Source organism: Aedes aegypti, chromosome 2 (genome assembly GCF_002204515.2).
Source record: "Aedes aegypti strain LVP_AGWG chromosome 2, AaegL5.0 Primary Assembly, whole genome shotgun sequence".
NCBI lineage: Eukaryota > Metazoa > Arthropoda > Insecta > Diptera > Culicidae > Aedes > Aedes aegypti.
Window position 1 is genome coordinate 195194154 of NC_035108.1, and position 18395 is coordinate 195212548.

Consider the following 18395-nt stretch of genomic DNA (forward strand, 5'->3'; position numbering starts at 1 on the left):
TGAAACTACAAACTGTCAATTATATTTCATTAGAAGTGTTAGTAATGGAATGATGTACAAAAAACCCCATCAAAAAAGTCATTTTTTTATTATGCTCGCTTCGGAAATACCATCTTTAATCATTTCAATAAGCAAACAAATACGAAATCGACTATTCCTTGGCCACCAGCAAAGTAAAGCCTACGACCAACATCACAATAAAAATCCGGATCCGGAACAAGCATCCTAAATCATGTGACTTCACAGTAATAAATCATTGTAATATGTAAAATACCTTAGTGGCAGTGGTAGCCAATTCATTTTAAGCTCAGCTCTGAGTAGTGATCTTTCATTATGTTTTTGCATTTTTTGGTTTATTGCTGACTCATAACGGAGTCTTCGAGCTTTGCTGTTCTATCGCAATCCTCTTTAGATTTATTAGTCAGTCTTTGGGTGGTTCATGTGACTGTTTCATCACTATTATATATTTGTCCATTCATCACTATTATATATTGTTCGCTGTGCTTGTGAGAATAACAACGTTGGTTACTGTTTTTAGAGTGCCTAGGGCGGGACATGATTGTTCAAACCATCTTCTTCAAACGACCCCAAGAACCCCTAGGGGATGTGTTTTTGTTTTTTTCTGTTCAGTCAAATATCACAAATGTAAATTGTTTAAGCTCAAGCACCAAATACTGCTAGTTTTGAAAATGAATAAAAATGTAAGCAGCTGACTATTGGGTGACCACTACCCTTATCTGCGGTTTTTTATGTCTCCGGTTTGAAGTAAGAACAGTGCATGCCTCCGCTTGCGGAGGTGACCCCGGGAGGTAAAATGGAAGAACGTTACCCGTATATCTGGATGGAAGCAACGAACTCTGAGCTGCAACTACGCTGCTGATGACGGGTAATGATGGTAAAAACTTTCCTATTGAGCCGTCTATCATCGGAAAGAGTTTTGAACTATGCGTCGGTCCAACAAAAAGCGAAAAAAGTACGCGTTAAACGAGGAGGCCGACACATGGTGAGATGGTACTGAAAATGACACAACTGTTTGGAAGTCTCGGTCGTCCTTCATCCCCGACTAAACGTGAGACGCTGTGTTATCTCTGCGTACGATCTGTTGGAGAAAGACGAAGCCGAAATTGGTCGAGAAATGAGCTCACAAGGAGTTATTGCGGTTCGAAGGATCCTGAATGCCAGCAAAGTAAAAACGATAGCCATTTCAGACGTTCAGTCGAAGTGTGTATCCTGCTTATGTTAAAATTGGAGTGCTAAATTTAAAAACTCGCCCGTACTACCCGATCCCCCTCCTTTGCTTTGGTTGCTGCGAATATGGTCGTCCCCGGGTGAGCTGTATCAACCCCAAACGTTGCTACAATTGTTCTAAGGACCACGAGGAGAAAGACGTTTGTGACAATGCACCTTTCAGCAGAAATTGTGAAAAAGACCATCGGGGAAGGCTGACAATTTCATTTCGTTTCTGGAGCCAGGAAGCGAGTCGCAGCTGGAAACAGTTGCTATGCACAAGTCGCTGCCTAACCACGATTGAATTAAGATAGGATGGATGCGCTAACAGCAAAACTCGTGGAAAAGGATAAGAAGATCGAGCATCTTGAAGTGAACCTCTAAGGTTGCGTAATTAGCTGGTAATGCAGCCTGGGCACTATTGTCCTTCTGACATCAGCTAGATTGAAGAGGTACGTCTCGAGCGTCTGTTCACCAGGAGGTGCGGCTCAAACAGCGTCTGTTCTTGTATCCAGCGGCTGAGCAAGAAATCTCGATTACTTTTTCAAATCGACATAAGTAACTTCCATACGGTTTTGAGAAAATTAAATCAGAAGAATCACAACCTGTCTTCCAAAACTGTTTTAAAATGAATCGCCTTTTAAACATTTTTTCGACGTGTACATTGCTTAAATTTTGCATACAATGAGCTCGCGTTCAAAAACTATAGAGTTCCTATTATTTCACACAATAATTTTATGACAAAATGATAAGCCGTTTTATTCAGTTACTTGCGACGTTTATCTACCAGTGTAAAATCGACTCAGGTAGTGTTTTGATTTGATTCGTGGTTAAGTCACTTTGTCTCTCGATACAGCGGGCGGCGAAAGTAGTGGTTAGGTTGCGAAAGTTGAAAATCTTATTTTCGTCGTTTTGTAAATCCGAAAATTAAACGTTCTAAATGTGAAAAATCGAGTTGGTTCAGAGGGAAACGTGTCCTAGTGTTAGTTGGGACGTTAAACAGAGCTGGCACGATGGCGCTCCAGCGAGACAGAAGTGTTGGCGTAGGCCCAATAAGCCACCCGTAAAAATAACATAGGAGATAATACGACACGGAACATCGGCAAAGGCCTACGCGACGAAATAAGGATAACAATTGGAAACTTGGAACATGGAACTGCAAGTCACTTGGTTTCGCAGGTAGCGACAGGATAATCTATGATGAGCTACATCCCCGTAGCTTCGATATCGTAGCGCTGCAGGAACTTTGTTGGACTGGACAGCGGGTGGAAAAGCGGGCATCGAGCGGCTATCTTCTACCAAAGCTGTGACACCACAAATGAGCTAGGAACTGGCTTCATAGTGTTGGGCAACGCGTTATCGGGTGGCAGCCGGTCAACGCAAGGGAAACTTTTCGTCAAACGAAAAATTCATCATTGGGCTACTGGGTGTTTCGTGTTGTCCGTTGCCTTATGTTTGTGATCGTTCAGTCTGTGCAGCCTTGAGCTGAAGACTTTGTAAATTGTCTTTTAAATATATGACGGATGCACGCCGCGTGACGTGAAAATCGTTGTTGGCGACATGAACGCACAGGTAGGACGAGAAGAGATGTACAGACCGGTGATCGGGCGGAGCAGCCTGCATGCCGTATCTAACGACAACGGCCAAAGATGCGTCAACTTTGCATTCTCTCGTGGTACGGTAGTCCGATGCACCTTCTTCCCCCGAAAATGTATCCATAAGGCCACCCGGTAATCTAACCGAAAACCAAATCGACCACGTTCTAATCGACGGAAAATTCTTCTCTGACATTACCAATGTTCGCACATATGGCAGTGCGAATATAGATTCAGATCAGTATCTAGTTGCTGTATATCATTCCAAACATTCCAAACATTACATTCATTTCTTATATCTAGGTATTCTGTGTTATTAGACAACACTATCATCCTAATTTGGTAAAAAAAATCTAAGATTTTATTAACATTTTTTAACAACATATTACATTTCATTTGCCGTAGCAGTTCAGATTTTTTACAGGTGAGTTTTTTTTTATTAATTTCTTTATTAGTATCATTCCAAACATTACATTCATTTCTTATATCTAGGTGTTCTGTGTTATTAGACAACACTATCATCCTAATTTGGTAAAACAAATTTAAGATTTAATTAACATTTTGTTAATAACATATTACATTTCATTTGCCGTAGCAGTTCAGATTTTTTACAGGTGAGTAGATTTCACCTGTTTATAAGAGAAAAAAAAACGTTTTTAATATACTTAACCTAACTTAACCTAAACATACAACGCATTAATCGTGGCAATAGAAGATTGTAACGATTTTTGCCTGAAATTATTAATGATTGTATTTGACATTTGTTCCAATGTTTCAACATTGGATATTCTATGTAACTCATTGGTACTATACCAGGGAGGAAGCTTCAGAAACATTTTCAAAATTTTATTTTAAATTCTCTGCAGAGCTTTCTTCCTGGTATTACAACAGCTAGTCCATATTGGTACATACAACATGGCTGGCCTGAAAATTTGTTTGAATATCAAAAGCTTGTTCTTAAGACAAAGTTTTGATTTATATTAATAAGGGGATAGAGACATTTTACATATCTGTTACATTTGGCTTGAACGCCCTCAATGTGATTAAAGTGTGAAGTTAAATTCTTATCTAGCATGAGCCCTAGATACTTAACTTTATCTGACCAATTTATTGGAACCATGAGAGGGACAGCATGTCTACTTAAAGGTTTCAAATAAAGAGCTTTTGGTTTATGTGGGAATATTATTAGTTGAGTTTTGGAAGCATTAGGAGAAATCTTCCATTTTTGCAAGTATGAAGAAAAAACATCCAAACTTTTTTGCAATCGACTACAGATGACACGCAGGCTTCGTCCTTTGGCGGAAAGGCCTGTGTCATCCGCAAACAAAGATTTTTGACCTCCCTGAGGTAACTCAGGTGAGTTAGATGTAAAAATATTGTATAATATTGGTCCCAAAATGCTGCCTTGGGGAACACCAGCTCTTACAGGAAGTATTTCAGATCTGGAGTTCTGATAATTAACCTGAAGTGTACGATTTGACAGATAACTTTGAATTATTCTAACAATGTATGTTGGAAAATGGAAGTTTTTTAATTTTACGATCAAACCTTCATCCCAAACACTGTCGAATGCTTTTTCTATGTCTAGAAGAGCGAGACCAGTAGTATTGCCTTCAGATTTGTTGGAACGGATCAAATTTGTTACACGTAAAAGTTGATGAGTGGTCGAATGTCCATGGCGGAATCCGAACTGTTCATTGGCAAAAATTGAATTTTCGTTGATGTGGGCCATCATTCTGTTCAAATTGACCTGTTCGAAATGACGATATCTTTCAAACCATAAAAATCTGTCGGATCGTTAGACGGAGTTTATTTTCTCATAAGCGGTATGGTGCGAGATCAATTAAATAATTAAAAAAAAACTCTGTATAATTCCGTTTTATTTCTTTTAACTACTCCAAAAAAAAAAAACAAATATAATCTATTTTGTGATTAAAACTCATTTATCACTTGAAAATATGATCATACTTGACTATTTAAAGCGAAATAAAAATAAAATAAAAAAAATCATTTTGGATTTCAAAAATTCAATGTGAGAAAAACTTTTTTCTCTAAAATATGCCCAATTTGCAATGTATGGACGACTTTTAGTAAATTTAATTACGAAACTTTTTGCTTAAGGATGATCAAAATCTGGCCGTTTTTTTTATCGACTTTAAAGTTTTGAATCATTTATTGTTTCAGTGTAGAAAAGGTTTTCTATTTTTTCAATATTTTTTTCAAAAACTTCAGGAAATTTTATGACAATCCCCCATACAACACTTTTATGTAGGTCATACCGTTTTTGAGCTATACGGGTTTATAAAAAAAGTAAAAAAAAACTTTGACCCTTTCCAAATGTTAGTCTAGATCGATTCTGAAAAAAACAAAGTATGTAAAGTATCTAAGTTTCACATAGTCTTCACACCCAGAAAGTTTCATTGAATTCTGAAGGGGTGCTGCCAAACCCTTTGTCGAGTTGGCGTGAAATCCGTCCTCTGTAAAGTTTCGAAGTAAAATATCTGTTATTCAATGTTTAACAATATTTTTTACTGCTCATAAATGCATATTTGTAACATTCGACAAAAGTAGGCATTGTAGGCAGCAAAAGTAAAGTAAGTAAGGCATTGAGGGAATATAATCCCAAGTGTGTACCGTGAAACAGGGTAACTTTGGTGGTTTTTTCGAAGAAAACTTCAATATTTAGCATGCATAAGAATTAAAATTTATATATTTTAGAACAAGTACTGGCATCCTAGCTATCGATTGCAGTTGATAGATTGCTGAAAGATTTATTTTGAATGGATATATAATTTTTCATGTAATCGAAAGACGGTTTACTGTTTTGGGGTATCTTTGATAATGGAGTACAAATCGAACAAAATTGAATGAACTACGTAACATTTATAGGGCACTGTGAACCACTAGGTGTTTAACGTTATGTGCAAATTTCTGAATAAGATTACTAAAATGGTCCCAGTTTGTAAAATTGCTTTTCGCTAAGAGATTTGAGGCCATATTCAAGTTCTATGATAACTAGGCTGTCAAAGATAAGTGGCCAACTATTCAAAACTTCATTAAATTGTTTATAAGCATTTCGAACATGCTTAAATCGTATATGTTTTTGATATTCGTATATAAAGCTTCAAATGTTTTCGATTTAAATGAAAACAACTTTTATATGAAGTGTAATACTAATATTTTTTATTGTTGCCTTCGTTTTGCTCAACCGAATAACAGAAATAATGATATTTCGTTTAGTATGTGGTGGGTAACGCACTACCAATGTGCGCATTATCAAACATACCCCGTTTTACGGTATATATTATTAGTATGGGAAAAAATTAAAAAAATTTTAAGTTATCTACAGCTCAATAATACTTATTCGAGGCTGAAATTTTGTACAGTCCATATCTTATATTGGGTGAATAATCAGAAAATAAATCTGATAGAAATCTCATTGCTATTCCATTGCTAGGCCCAAGTATAATCTTAATGTGACCGTTAGGTTATTTTATTACTCCGAAACCCCAATATAATTCACCGAACAGAGTGAGTGTGTACGATTATCATATCTGATGGCATTCACGTCTGTATTAATCTTGTATTGATTGGATATTGTTGATTGGATATTGTTGATTGGATTGGATTTTATTGATTTTAGATAGATTTAAAATTGTATCCATTCGACGTGAGGTCACCACTTCTATTCACAGCAATTCCTCCATATAAGATGGTACCACTCACCAGTGTTGTGAGAAACTCAATTTCTCATAACTCACACTTGATATTTTTCATGCGCGAGTTGTCAATCACGCAACTAAGCAGTCCAAAAATCATGGATGAGTTGGCTCACCTTTTTGACTCATTGTCTCGTATTTCCACAGTTTACTCACACACGGCAAAAATTTCCTGTTCGTATGGTAAAATTATAGTAATCCTTTCTAACGTAAACAACAGCAATCGAGTTTCACGAGTTTTTGTCGGATTTCGCGACTGTATCATTTTTTTACGGTTTGAGTTGATTGAATGATTTTACATCAAAATCTCAAGCGTGAGATTTGTGAAGCAGATCGCTTATGAGTTTTCTCTCACATGAGAGCGTATTGATTGAGATTTAAGTGTGAGTCTATCAACACTGCCACTCATAGCATTTTCTCAGTTGTATTGAATTAGAATGACTTCAATGTTTTGCATAGTTACAGCCTAAATAGTTACACTTGTTGGGCCAGAAAGGTAGATTCATTAGATTCCTATACTGCTGAGAAAGCGCGATGAGAGATTGTTGGGTAGCAGCATACCACATGGAGGGTTAACTGTATCTTCCACCTTTCCCCTGATTCAGATATATATTATTTAAACAAACCTAAAATGTGTAACTAGTTGGCAAATATTGTGTTCGATGGAAATTAATGAGATGTTTGTAGATGTGGTGTGTGATTTGCAACTGGCATTGTGTCTGTTGGGTTGGGTAGGTGTATAACAACGTGGTTAGGGCACAATTGTTTCTATCTCGAACACGAGGAATAATTCTGATGTTTTGATGCTGGCCAAAGGGTAGAGCAGGTGTTTAATATAATGGCTGTTAGAGGTCATCATTGAGTGTTTTGAATTCTGTGGTTAGAATGCTTACCCACTACTGGTGTTTGTGGCATGTTCGTGTATAGTAGGGGGAATGAAGTTACGGTCCATCGTCTCATAGTCTAAGAATAACCATTTCTAATCAAAACTTAAATCCGTTGACGACCAGCGTCCTTTTTTAATGAGGCTGTAGTTTTACAGGGGAATCATAGTATGACGACATTTCAGCACAGGCTTTCAAGTAAACATGTTTTGTAAGATCATTCGTTACTTTCTAATTGTGATTTATCGTTTACGGCTAACCAACTGAGTGGAAGTTTTAATAACTATTGATAAACTAAACATTAAGAAAGGGCCCAGTTAAAAATAGTGGAGGTGCTCATAAGGTAACTAATCTGAGAAACAGGCAATGTCACAGCTGGAAAGACCGACAGAAAAAAGTAGAAAATTAATAAGGAAGAAAGTGAACATCAAAGCTAGCATAACACTGCATCATATTCTGCGTTTAATTGCACATCACTCTGCAGGATAACACGAGCCTGACGGAGAGGATTTAATGAGATACATTCCATTTCATTTTCAAATCTGCATCAAACAAGCTTTTTTCATGGTTGTTGCCCCATTATTACGGAGTGTCTGTCATGAGTGATACTGTAAATATTATTTTGCCAGTGACGTTAACAAATCGTTTCTGGAGGAGATTTCTTTTATACGTTCCCACATTAATGCTAATGGATCCCTTCCGTTGCTGTCGTGAATGGGTATGGTATTGCAAATATGCATCCGAATACATTTATCCTTCATAAATCACTCTTGCCACGTTTTATATAGGAACTATTGCGGGTGAATGTATGAAAACTTGTTTTGATTAATATATGCAATCTGGTTGAAGAGTCCTGGTCACAAAGACGTCCTTATCATTTATCACCCTTTGAGAAAATTTGCAGCATATTTTTCTTGCCACTAAACGAAAGGATCGTTCAGACAAAAAAAAGCGAGCAGAAGCTCTCAACCTTGGCGATTTTGCCCACCACATTGTTTCTGCAACACTTTGTAAATGTGATTGTGAGACTAGAAAATAATATAATTGATGATGTTTCTACGTCATCGCCCGGAAATCGATACCCAGACGGCAATTAATCGGAAAATCTTTTCCCAGACATTTATTTTCCTGATATATTCACTTAAAAGATTACTTTTTTGCTATTCCGTTGCATATCACCCTATTATTCATCAAGATGATGAACAACATAACGGCCTACTTCACCTAACTAAAGGAACAGTATTGAAAAGTGCTACTTTTCAGCATTATTAACGGAGCTGAAAAGTAGCACATTTCAGTTCTGTGTTTGGTGTCGTCAATAATATATCTTAACCTTTTCATACACGCCTGTGATAAGGCTGTAATTTTTTTGTTAGTGAACCGAATCTGGAAATTTTCGACAGATTAGTGAGTTTCCGCGAGTTTTTTTTATTTGCGAAAGGATTTTTTTCCAATTGTCTTGCAAAATAGTCTTCTATAGTATTTTTTTGTAAAAATAGTATGTTGAAGTTGCAACATTAAATTTCGCCTAAGCATCACTAGTATCACGCATGTACTTTAATATCTATTGTTATATTAGTAGAAAGTTGAAAGTCTTTTCAATACACTTCACTCGTATAATCCGGAATTTATTTGATTTTTTGAAATTTCATTTTTTTTCGATATGGAGTCTAAAACATTAAAAATGGGGTAAGATTGGGTCAAGCAAGATCAATTGTGAACGGAATCAAAATTCTACATTTTTGTCGTTTTACGGTGCCGTGTGTACTCTTTCATCATTAAGATGTGTTTATTCTTTCTAACCCGAGGAGGAACAAATAACTTACCAATAACTTATGCATACCATATTTTGGTATCATACCAAAATTAGGTATTGTTCAGTTATCAATACCTCAATTTGGTATTATAATGGTATTGAAAAAAATCTTTAAAACAATTAAAAATACTTCATTGGTATATTAGACAGCTATTGAGGTCTGCTGGAGGTATTGAACTACTATTGAAAAATTTCACTTTTATATGAAAATCCATCAAGTATTATTGAGGTATTACAATACCTGATCTAATTATCAGTTTGGTGTTCGTAGAATATGCTTGAGATATTATTTGAGGAATTTTACCTCTTATGCAGGGCTCATTCATACCGCATTCAGGTTGTAAGTATTGGAAATTATCTGGTATGGAATACCTTAGTTTGGTATTCAGAAGTTATTTTCTTCTGCTCGGGAAATACAGCATCTCTGAAGCATCAAACAAGTCTACTTGAGGATTCCGTGCATTGAATAACAATCTCAACTGTATTTATTGCGCAGCAAAATCGTAAAATTTTCCTGCCTGAAATCTTTTGATCGTGGAATGTGGCACCGAAATTCAACTATTGGCGAAGTTTTGAAATAATCACTGTTTCAGTACACCTTTGGGAAAACTGAATAGGCTTTATGGATGAGACTTTGAAGACAATTGAAGGAAAAAACACAAGAAAATTTATGTAAGCTTGACGATAAATATTGAATTTACATTTTTTGTTTCGTAGCTCTCCAACTTTTTAGTATTATCGTACGTTTAAGTGGGTTTATCATAATTGTGAAACATCTAACATGTTTTTTCGTCTAGTTTGCATCATTTTTCATGAATATTTTTCAGCTGTGAATAGTTTTGCAACCATATTTTCAAAAACAATTTATTTCAATTACAGTGACCCAATGTCACCCCATCTATGGGGTGAGATTGAGCCATTTTTCATTCACTTGTAGTGGCGTAGTGAATAAATATTTTGCTTGAATTTTTTGCACAGTTGTTAATGTACCATCAAATTACATACACACCAAAATTGAAGTTTATTGGAGTTAAATTGCAATAGTTGTTCAATAAATAATTCGTGCATATCCTTGTTTGACCCATTCTCACCCCAACGACGGTAACTAAGTTCCTATAATACAGCATGAAACACTTAAGAAGTTTATTATTATCTCATAGAAATTCGATTGTTTCAACAAAATGGACTGTTCCCATGTTTAAATTCTTGTTTAGAACTAGAAGTATATGACTGTCTGTCATCACCATAACCAACATAAATCTGGAGTTTACATTATTTTGGTGCTTATTATTGATATGGGTGCTTATTGAGCTTGAGCTTGATCTTGATTGGCCACCCGTAGTTATTGCAAATCCAGCTGCACTTACACAAAGAATCAACCAGATGACTTCTTGTGGAGTAACAGGCATCCTCATTTTGTAAGTCTAGTTTTAGGCAACAATGGCGCCTCCAAGAACATGGCCTTTTGTAACACCTATTTCCAGCACAGCCTCCCGTATCGCTACACCTGGAGATCACCTCAGCAGACTGAAAATCGCCCACGTTGTGATCGATGGACCTATCGTGGCGCCAACATTGACTCCGACCACTATCTGGTGATGATGAAACTGCGCCCAAAACTATCCGTCATCAATGATGTACGGTACCGACACCCGCCCCAGTACAATCTCGAGCGACTGAAACAACCGGATGTCGCCAATGCGTACGCGCAGCATCTTGAGGCAGCGTTGCCGAATGAGGGCGAGCTCGATAGGGCCCCTCTTGAGGACTGCTGGAGGACAGTCAAAGCATTGTCGGATATGTGAAACGGAGCTCAAGAAACGATTGGTTCAACGAAGAGTGCCAGGAGGTTTTAGAGGAGAAGAATGCAGCGCGGGCTGCAATGCTGCAGCATAGTACGCGGCAAAACGTGGAACGATACAGGCTGAAGAGGAAACACCAAACCCGCCTATTCTGGGACGAAAAGCGCCGCCTGGAATGCCAAGAGATGGAGTTGCTGTACCGTTCTCAAGAAACGCGGAAGTTCTATCAGAAGCTCAACACATCCCGCAAAGGCTTCGTGCCGCGAGCTGAGATGTGCAGGGATAAGGATGGGAGCATCTTGACGGATGGACGCGAGGTGATCGAAATGTGGAAGCAGCACTACGATAAACACCTGAATGGCGAAGAGAACACAGGCACAGAAGGTCAGGACAGCGAAAGCGAGGATGGTATCGGAGCCGAACTCATCAAGATGGGCCCGGACAGGTTGGCCGCTTGTCTGCATCGGCTGATAGTCAGAATCTGGGAAACGCTCATAAGACCGGTAGTCTTCTATGGGCATTAAACGTGGAATATGCTCGAGGAGGACTCGCAACCTCTTGAGGTTTTCGAACACCGAGTGCTAAGGACGATCTTCGGCGGCGTGCAGGAGAACGGCGTGTGGCGGCGAAGGATGAACCACGAGCTCGCTCAACTCTACGGCGAACCCAGTATCGTGAAGGTAGCTAAAGCTGGAAGGATACGCTGGACAGGGCATGTTGCAAGAATGCCAGACAACAACTCTGTAAAGATGGTGTTCGCTACAAATCCGGTCGGAACAAGAAGGCGTGGGGCGCAGCGAGTTAGATGGATTGACCAGGTGCACCAGGACCTGGAGAGCGTGGGTCACAGTCGAGGATAGAGAGAAACGGCCATGAACTGAGTGAATTGGCGAAATATTGTTGGCGAGGCTTTATGAAGATAATTGATGTAAAGCCAAATAAGTAAGTACTTTTGGTACAGATGCACCATTATAGGTGCAAAGAAGCTACATTTTTAAACAAAATAATTGTTTTGAACAGTTTTACGATTTCATGGATATTATACGATTGCTTTAATAATTTTTGACGTACACACGATTCTAAGTCACTCTATTCTACATGCAACTCAAATGCAAATGACCCATAATAGTTGATGACTCATGATAGTGGAACTACTGTACATCAATTAGTGCGAAACATGTCAAACTCACTAAAGGAGCACTTACCCTATTCTATTATCCCAGAGACAGGTGCAAAATTTACTGCAAATAGAAGATGGTCGAGTTCAGTGACAAACCAATTTGACGGTTCGGCTATAGAACCATTGGTAATTTATAACAAAGTACATCACTATGTGCTAGGGTAATCACAGAAGATCGTCAATCATTTGAACTAGACGTAAAATTCATACATCTTTGTGTTTCGATAAGAGCTTTGAGAATCACTGTCCTCTGTTAGTTATCAGTTTATCCCACTTTACACCACCCCTGAATCATTATTATCTCAATGACTCACCTAGTTTCATCTTCTTGCTCTTTGGCGGAAGCGCTCAATCTGGGAAGCATCTGCATGAACGGTAGGTCCTGCTTGATCTTGGCCTGGGGGCACCGCTGTGGAAGTACCTTGAGCGCCAGAGCACTGATAGCGTCCTTATCTCGTCTGGCCGGTACCATCGCTTTCCATTTCTTGTAGCAAAGTAACAACCGTACGTAGTCCATGATGCCAAAGGGAGTCCCGGAGCGCCTCGTCTGGCTGGCCAAGATCTGCTCAAACACCGGATACATCAATGCAACGGCTCCACTTCCGGCTAGCAAATCCATCTTTAACAGCGTGAGCGTCACAAATTCACTGTCACCGTCGAAAATGATGTACAAACTGCTCACTATCTGATTGCACTGCGCCAGAAGAACCGCCGGATTACGCTCCCCGGCGAGGGCGGAACATTTATAGCGGATGTAATCAACCAGAACATCCATCACTGTCAGTCGATATCTCCGGGTCTCGGGTGAAAGCTGTAATAGATATACAGGAGAAGGATAAATACGTAAGTCAGCGGTCAAAAAGCTATAAGTTATATCGCATGCATTTTCCATAATTATAATGAATCCTGTTATATTTATGATTTAATAGAATCGTGTACTGAGAACCATATTTTGCAAAATATGTATATATAACAAACATTGATCTACAACAATAAAAGTCTTTCTGATAGGATAATGTCTTGATTGTAATTTTCATCATACCAGCTTCAGAATTCTCCATTTTGATTAGTAGTGAAGAGTAGAAGATAAAGTCATTATTGCTGAAAACCTAAAGCTTGTCGGATAAAAGCGTAGGTACAAATTAGAACAACTTTATGCAGCTCGTTAAATTAAGAGTTAAAATGGAAAAGCAGAGAATGGAAGTGAAGCTATCTCAGTTCAATTAAACAAATACGAACCCGCAATGTAGGTGTTCTATGTGAGCGAGGAAATGGATAAGCCAGCATTTATACAGTTGTGCTAACCAACATATGGGGCTGACTGGCATTCAGACAAAGTTTATTGTTACTGCATATTTATAAGCGGTTTAATAACAATGTTGGAACCACCGTATGTCAAGAGTAACGGTGTGTATGCTGGTGGCAAGTTGTGAGCTGCCTTTAATTTCAATTAAAGCCAGTCAACGGGATCAGATTGGGGATTATTCAATTATGAAAATGTTAGTTGATGAAGCAAAAATTGAAAGTTAGGCTAGGGAATAAAAGTGCGAGGCCAATTTGCCTCGGGAACACAATCTTGATCAATGAAATTGAAAACCCAGATTAACCTCCATAGCAGTGACAGCACCTTTCTGGTGCATTTTTAATTTAATTTTATTATTTTCGACAAGCCAAACTAAAAAAGTAAGGAGTACGTAGCCATTATATCGGGTTTTGAATTATTTTAGGTCACTGAAACTGTGGCCTCTTGGTCGAGAAGTTAGCGAGAACGGCCGTTTAAGCGTATGATAAGTATCACAGGTTGTGTGTTTGATTGCAACTTTATTAACAAATATATAAATAAATGAATAAATAAAATAAAAACAGAGGTTTTTAAACATGAAACGTCTTAATGTAGAAATACTGATCGTAGAGTTGTGTACTTTCCAAAATGGCCATTTATGTTTTGATATTCTGAAAACAGACACTGCTCGATTGTTATGAAAATAACCAATTATATGGGACTGTTATATTTCATTTCATTTATTTAGTTATCATCTAAACAGATAACACTCAATCAACATTTTCACGCCTCAATATTCGGTTCGTGGCCGCATCTCTCCATCCTCGGTTCTGCCCCACGCTCGCCAAATCGATACGCACTTGAACCGCCCACCTAGTTCGCTGTACTCAACGCCTTCTTGTACCAACCGGATCCGAAGCGAACACAATTTTTGGGTTGCTGTCCGGCATTCTTCCAATATGCCCTGCCCATCGTATCCTTCCTGCTTTGGCCACCTTCTGGATACTGGGTCCGCCGTAGAGTTGAGCGAGCTCGTGGTTCATATTTCGCCACTACACACCGTTTTCCTGCACACTACCAAAGATCGTCCTAAGCACCCGACGTTTGAAGACTCCAAGTGCTTGTCGGTCCTCCTTGAGCATCGTCCACGTTTCATGCCCGTAGAAGACTATCGGCCTTATGAGCGTTTTGTACATGGTACATTTGGTGCGGGTGTGAATCTTTTTTGACCGCAGCTTCTTGTGGAGGCCATAGTGGGCCCGGCTTCTACTGATGATGCGCCTTCGTATTTCACGACTAACGTTATTGTCAGCCGTCAGCAAGAATCCAAGGTAGACGAATTCGTCGAACGTATCCCCGTTTATTGTAATATTGCGAGCCCCACCAGCTAGCATGTACTTTGTCTTGGTCGCATTCACCACCACACAAACTTTTGTTGTCTCGCGTTTCAGACGGGTATATAGGTCTGCCGCAATGTCCATATCATTCGTGAAGCAAACAAATTGACTGGATCTCGTAAAAATCGTACCCCGACTGTTGAGCCCGGCTCTCCACTTAACACCTTCCAGCGCAATATTGAACAACAGGCACGAGAGTCCATCACCTTGTCGTAGACCCCGGCAGGATTCGAACGAACTGGAATGTTCGCCTGAAACCTTCACACAATTTTGCACACCTTTCATCGTAGCTCTTATCAGTCTCGTAAGCTTCCCGGGAAATCTGTTCTCGTCCATGAGTTTCCATAGCTCTACGCGGTCGATTTATTAAGGATTTGTCGTACAGTGAAGATCTGGTCCGTTGTTGATCGGCTGTCAACGAAGTCGGCTTGATAACTTCCACGAACTGGTTTGCTACAGGTGACAGTCGACAGAAGATGATCTTGGATAGTACATTGTAAGCTCCATTTAGAATGGTGATCGCTCGAAAGATCTCAAAATCTAACTTTGCGCCTTTCTTGTAGATGGGATATATTACCCCTTCCTTCCACTCCTCCGGTAGCTGTTCTGTTTCCCAGATTGTGCTCATCAGCCAGTGCAGACAAATGGCCATCATCTCCGGGCCCATCTTGATGAGTTCAGCTCAGATACCATCCTTAGGGCTTGTTCATATATTTCATAACGCTGAAATTGGTCATTTTCAGTTGCGACCGTTTGCGACCAGATTAGTGTTAATCGCTTATGTGTCGTATTTCCAGTTTACCAAAACATAACTTGATTACCAACAAATGGTAGCTGTCAAGTATCCTAACTTTAAGTTTTAAATGTATAATCATAGTAGGTTTCTCAACAATACACGTAGAAAGCCTTTATAGTACAGCTTCTACGACTTTGTTCACTGTTTTGGTACATGAAAGTGAATGAAGCTGAAATCATGTTAAAATCACTCAACTCAATACCTGGAGGGGGAGGGGGTGAAAACCTTAGCACCTTCCCCTTTTACCAGAAGAAATGATTTGCATGTAGAACATGAATACAAATCAAATTGCATGAATTTATTACTAATTTACCGACATTCGCATTAATGACCGCCCTCCTATGTAGCTGGAACCTTTGTGCATCACCTGCAGATATACTAGATCTTTATGTTAATCTTGATTAAACATGTGATGGTTATAAACGATAAACCATGCTGTTAGCTTCTCAATTTGAATAGTTTTGTTCAATAATGAGTAAAGATATTCATTTTCATGTTTATAACTTATTCGTTGCATAGGTCAAGGCGTGTAAGCAGCACCCATTCATTACGAGCGTTGAAAATGGAAATTTTAGACCCCAGGAAGAGCCCTCGCCTCTGCGTAATGCTCTTACATTTCTTTTGACGTGCGTACTGCGATCAGAAAAAAGCACTTTCTTGACCGATTCCTTGCAGGAGTTCCACATGCATAATGATAGGCCAAGAAATTTTTTTTTCAGCAGCGAATTAGGCTTCATCATACCATCAAAGGTTTTTAGGATACATTATCTTACATTCGCTGGGCTGCAAAATGGTGAGTCGACAATCAGGAAGGAGCGACCAACACAGCTCTGGTCCTCACAAGTTCCTACCTCGCGCTTCCACGGGTCAAATGATGACAAAGACCGCCAGCTAAGGGTTGCGTACTTAGCTGGTTGTGCAGCCTGGGCACTGTTGTCCTTCTGACATCAGCTAGAGTGAGGAGATGCGTTTTGAGCGTCTGTACACCAGGAGGTGCGGCTCAAAAAGCGTCTGTTCTGGCATCCAGCGGCTGAGTATGAAACGCTGTATCACGTCAGCTACCCAAAGATGGCAGTCCCATCAACGTGATGTAGGTAGCGCGACCCCGGTAAGGTAGCATACCGAATTCATTATCCACCACGAAAAGTTGAGAAAAAAAGTAGAAACGAACGTTATTTTCGGCAATCGACCTGGCAACGAAATAAGGACTATGATTGGAAACTCGGTACCTGGAACGTCAGGACCTTAAATGAACCTGGACGAGTGAGCCTTTTGGCTCGTGAATTGCGAAAAGTTGACGTGTGCGTGGCTGCAATTCAAGAAGTGCGTTGGCAAAGATCTGGAGAACGTGAATTCAGAGCGGTAGACCCCATCGCTAACATCGCTTTCAAATACAACATCTACCAGAGCGGTGGCAATAAAGCTGAACACGGAGTCGGTTTCATAGTGATCGAGAAGCAGATGAAGCGCGTTATTAGGTGGAAACCGATCAACGAGCGGATCTGCGTATTGAGGATTCGGGGCAAGTTCTTCAACTACAGCCTGATCAACGTATATGCACCGACTAACGACAAACCCGATGACGTGAAGGACGCGTTTTACGAATGTTTCAACAAGACTTATGGAGAATGCCCAAAACATCACGTGAAAATTGTCATCGGCGACGCTAATGCGCAGGTCGGAAAAGAGGACTTCTTCCGCCCTATCATTGGTAAAGAGAGCCTTCACTCTGTTACCAACGACAACGGCCTACGTTTAGTGAACTTTGCTGCCCCCAGGGGGATGGCCATCAGTAGCACCTACTTTGCACGCAAGGATATCCGCAAGCACACCTGGCAACACCCAAATGGCGAACTTTGCAACCAAATCGACCATGTTCTGGTAGACGGCCGACATTTTTCCGATGTCATCATGTTAGAACATTCAGGGGTCCTAATATCGACTCAGACCACTATCTTGTTGTAAGCAAAATTCAAGCGCGATTATCAACCGTTTCGAGTTCTAGAAATCGACAATCGTTGCGTTTCAATATCCAACGCCTGTCAGCAGATGGTGTAGCAGCGGACTACCATCAAAAGCTCGACGAGCGGATTAGCAAAATCGACGAAAGCGTCAACCTCAGCGATCTGTGGGAGTCAGTCCACGGAGCGGTGAGCACAGTAGCGCGAGAACTGGTAGGTACTGCTCAACGGAGACCAAAGAACGGTTGGTTCGACGCGGAGTGCCAGAGAATGACGAACGAGAAGAACTTGGCTAGAAGCCGGATGCTGGTGTATGGTACCCGTCAGAGCAGAGAGCGGTACAAGGAAGCAAGGGCAGCTGAAAAACGAATCCACCGCAGAAAGAAAAAGGAGCACGAAGAGGCAGTAATTGCTCAGGCGCAAGAAGCTATGGAACAGAACAACATGCGACGGTTCTACGAGTCCGTAAATGGTGTGCGGAGAAAAACAGCGCCGTTTCCCGCCATGTGCAACGACCGCGAAGGAAACTTGCTGACGGATAAAGCAATGGTGGCCGCCAGGTGGAAAGAGTACTTCGAGTCATTGTTGAACGGAGATAATGGAAGTGGATCTGGTAGCAGAATTCAAATCGATGACGATGGACAAGCTGTGGAACCTCCAACGCTAGATGAGGTAAAAAAAAGCTTTCAATGGGCTGAAGAACAACAAGGCTGCTGGGAAGGACGAGCTCCGGCCG

At 40.0% G+C, this 18395-nt stretch overlaps 1 protein-coding gene across 6 annotated transcripts in view; it reads right to left on the reverse strand.

The window, feature by feature from the left end:
- The window catches only part of LOC5575608, a 362169-nt gene that overhangs the window by 110157 nt on the left and 233617 nt on the right, over positions 1-18395 (reverse strand). For 5 of the 6 annotated variants that reach the window (XM_021843590.1, XM_021843587.1, XM_021843586.1 and 2 more), the window contains one exon: positions 12538-13034. In XM_021843590.1, coding sequence (XP_021699282.1) covers positions 12538-13034 — 497 coding nt within the window. Of the gene's footprint in view, positions 1-12537; positions 13035-13265; positions 13414-18395 lie in introns of those variants that run through there. The other variant, XM_021843591.1, reaches the window with a different exon arrangement.